This window comes from Ailuropoda melanoleuca, chromosome 13, assembly GCF_002007445.2.
Source record: "Ailuropoda melanoleuca isolate Jingjing chromosome 13, ASM200744v2, whole genome shotgun sequence".
In the NCBI taxonomy this organism is placed as follows: Eukaryota; Metazoa; Chordata; class Mammalia; order Carnivora; family Ursidae; genus Ailuropoda; species Ailuropoda melanoleuca.
The window spans coordinates 11098200-11101317 of NC_048230.1; the positions used below are offsets into that span (position 1 = coordinate 11098200).

At 56.7% G+C, this 3118-nt stretch overlaps 1 protein-coding gene across 2 annotated transcripts in view; it reads left to right on the forward strand.

The window, feature by feature from the left end:
- Positions 1-2921, forward strand: part of CA4 (carbonic anhydrase 4) — a 9253-nt gene extending 6332 nt beyond the window's left edge. Inside the window, exons 4-8 of one of the 2 annotated variants that reach the window (XM_034640395.1) lie at positions 566-711; positions 828-926; positions 1192-1258; positions 1400-1566; positions 2608-2921. In XM_034640395.1, the coding sequence (XP_034496286.1) occupies positions 566-711; positions 828-926; positions 1192-1258; positions 1400-1566; positions 2608-2802 (674 nt within the window). In that variant the 3' untranslated portion in view covers positions 2803-2921. The remainder of the gene's footprint in view (positions 1-565; positions 712-827; positions 927-1191; positions 1259-1399; positions 1567-2607) is intronic. The other variant, XM_034640394.1, reaches the window with a different exon arrangement.
- Positions 2922-3118: the final 197 nt, after the last annotated feature.

Sequence of the window (3118 nt, forward strand, 5' to 3'; positions counted from 1 at the left end):
AAGGGAGGGAACACTTCACAGTACCTTCAGTACTTTCATCGGAGCAGTCTGGGTAAAGGAGGGCAGCATGCTAGGAAGAGGGAACAATGTGGCAAAAGCGCAGAGCTGTGAAGTGACTTGGCGTGTTCAGAAAATCGTGTGTGGCACTGTGTGCATGGAGGCAGAGGGCAGAACTAGGATGGGCCAGAGTCAGGCCAGGAGCAGCTGAACTGGGCCCGGGGGCAGGTCACTGACCCCAGGGCTGAGGAGTTTGGATATTCCTTTGAGAAGGCCTGGGCATCAGGGGAGGTCTTGAAGCAGGAGCGGGACTGGGCTGAGATGCATGTATGGGGCAGCGGGGGTGTGCAGAGGGAGAGGCAGGCTGTGGGGGGCAGCATGTGGCCAGGGACAGGTCTGGGCTGTACCACCTGTCCGATCCCATCCTGTCCCTGAAGGCCCAGGACTGTCACCTGTGAAGGATGGGAGGCAGGAGAGAAGGTTCTGTGTGGGTGGGGCTGGGAGGGGGGTGCTGGGAGAGGCTAGGGGAGGCAGGTGCGAGGACTCAGCCCCCTCTTGTGCCCTCCAGTAATGGTGCTGCTGGAGGACGAGGCCTCCATCGCTGGAGGAGGACTGGCTGCCCAGTACCGGGCTGTGCAGCTGCACTTGCACTGGTCCGAGGAGCTGAATGGGGGCTCAGAGCATGCCCTCGATGGGGGTCGCTTTGCCATGGAGGTGAGGGCCCTTTTCCAGGCTGGTGCGTGGTTGGGCTCTGGGTGGACCTGCCTTGGTCAAGAAGGGTGCTCCAGCCCCCTCACAGGTCCTCTCTCCATTCCTCTTCCCACCACCAGATGCACATAGTACACGAGAAAGAGAAAGGGACATCGAGGAATGAGAAAGAGGCCCAGGATTCCAAAGATGAGATTGCAGTGCTGGCCTTCCTGGTGGAGGTGGGACCCTCATCCCCTAGGGTCTAAGAGCCTGCTTCTTAGGATCCAGAGATCTGGGATTCCAGCAAGGCAGGAGGGGATGGGGACCCCAAATTCCCCTCGGTTTCTCAGCGACTTGTATACCCCTAGGTGGGGAGCCCAGAGCCTCTTGGGGCCTCAGTCCCAGAAGCTGCCTGCCCTCCCTACCCCAGATGAGGAGAATGGACTGGTGGTCACTACTGGCTCTCCACAAGTCCCTCTCAAGCCCCCTTCCCTTCTGTTCCAGGCTGGATCTGAGGAGAATGATGGCTTCCAGCCCCTGGTGGAGGCACTGTCTTATGTCCCCAGACCCGGTGAGTGGCTGGGAGGGAGAAGAGGGAAGAAGACCTCTTCCTACAGAGGAAGGGCTGGGATGATGCAGTGGCCTGGGCTCTTGGGGATCCCCTGCTTCCCCCACCAACTGACAGTATCCTCTGTACATATCCCCGCCCCAGAGATGAACACCGAGATGAAAGAGAGCATCAGCCTGTTTGACCTGCTGCCCAAGAAGGAGAAACTGAGGCATTACTACCGCTACCTGGGCTCACTTACCACTCCAGACTGCCAGGAGAAGGTTGTCTGGACGGTGTTCCAGGAGCGCATTCAGCTCCACAAGGATCAGGTACATCGGGCCCAGCCAAGGGTGCGGCCTTCCCTGCCCAATGCCCTAGAAGCCATTCCTCTGGATCCTCATGGAGGCCCCCCAGGTTGGGGTGGGAATGGGGCATCCCAAGGAGCTGAGGTCCTGTTGGTTGAATCCATAGACATTCCGTGGGGCAGATAAAGAAGAAAGGTCTTGCCGATCCCCTCCCTGGTTTGAGGGATGGAGGGGTGGCTGTGGCAAGAGCTGTAAGAAAAGGCTTCCACGCTGCCCCCTGTAAGCAGGTGGGACTTTTCCAGCTGAGGGCAGGGAGCTGGTGTCCTGGGGGGAGGAGGGGTCAGCAAGGGAGAGGGGCTGGAGCTGGCCGGGAACAGCTGATAGAGGGGCAGTGTAGCCACAGTAGGAAAACAGTCCATTCATTCAACAATGGTATTCAAGGCCTTATAACGCACTAGGCTCCAAGGATATAGCCGTGAACCCAAGGGCCAATATCCCTGCCCCAGTGATACCTGCATTGCAGAACAGTGGCTCTCAAAGGGTGGTCCCTGGTCCAGTGGCATCAACATCATCTGGGAACTTGCTAGACATTTGAATTCTGGGACTTCACCCCAGTCCTACTGAATCAGAAACTGCTCTGGAGGTGGGGCCAGGCAACTGGGGCCCAACAAGCCCCCCACCCCCACCCCGCCATGATGCTAATGCACTCAAGTCTGAGAACCACTGTTCTGTAGTAACAGCGATAATACAGCAGTGATCAGTGATTATGGGCCCTCAAAACTGTGAGCTGTGTGTCCACCTGGCTAAGGGAAGCTAATGGGAACTAAGCCCCCACCAGTGCCAAGCACTCTACATCCCTTATTCTTTTCATCTGCACAAAAACCTGAGAGCTGGGCGGGGGGAAACCCAAAAACAAACAGACAAACAAAAATCCAAGAACTAGGGATTCTGAGCCCCTTTACTAAAGAGGGCTCAGAGAGGCAAGGTGAATGGCCTAGGGTCACACAGCAGGGAGCACAGCTCTGCTTGCTCCTCACTTCCTGCTGAGCCCTGTCCCTTCCACAGATCCTCACCTTCTCCCAGAAGTTGTACTATGATAAGGAGCAGAAACTGAGAATGACAGAAAATGTCAGGCCCCTGCAGCAACAGGGGCAGCGCCTCGTGTTCAAGTCTCAGGCCCCAGGACAGCTGCTGCCCTTGCCTCTGCCCGCCCTGCTGGTCCCCACATTCACCTGCTTGACGGCTGGCTTCCTCCAATGATTGCTCCCTTCTGGACACTTGACCTCTGCTCTCAGCGTGTAAGAGGCCTGGGGCCTCCATTCCTCAAGCTTCCTAGCATGGATTTTGATGATGATTAAACGGATATATTTTTGGAGAAACCTTTCTCAGGTCTAATTTTAGTTTCCAGGACCATCCTGCCAATTCCCTCAAACTGCCACCGTTCCGGGGGGGCCTGGAGTTCTGGAGATTTCTTCTTAGCAGGGACCACCAGGCACCCCCTTCCCACTTTGTGAACTCCCTGTCTACACCCCACTTGGACAGATGCAAAGACAGCTCAAGTTCCAACACAGAGAAA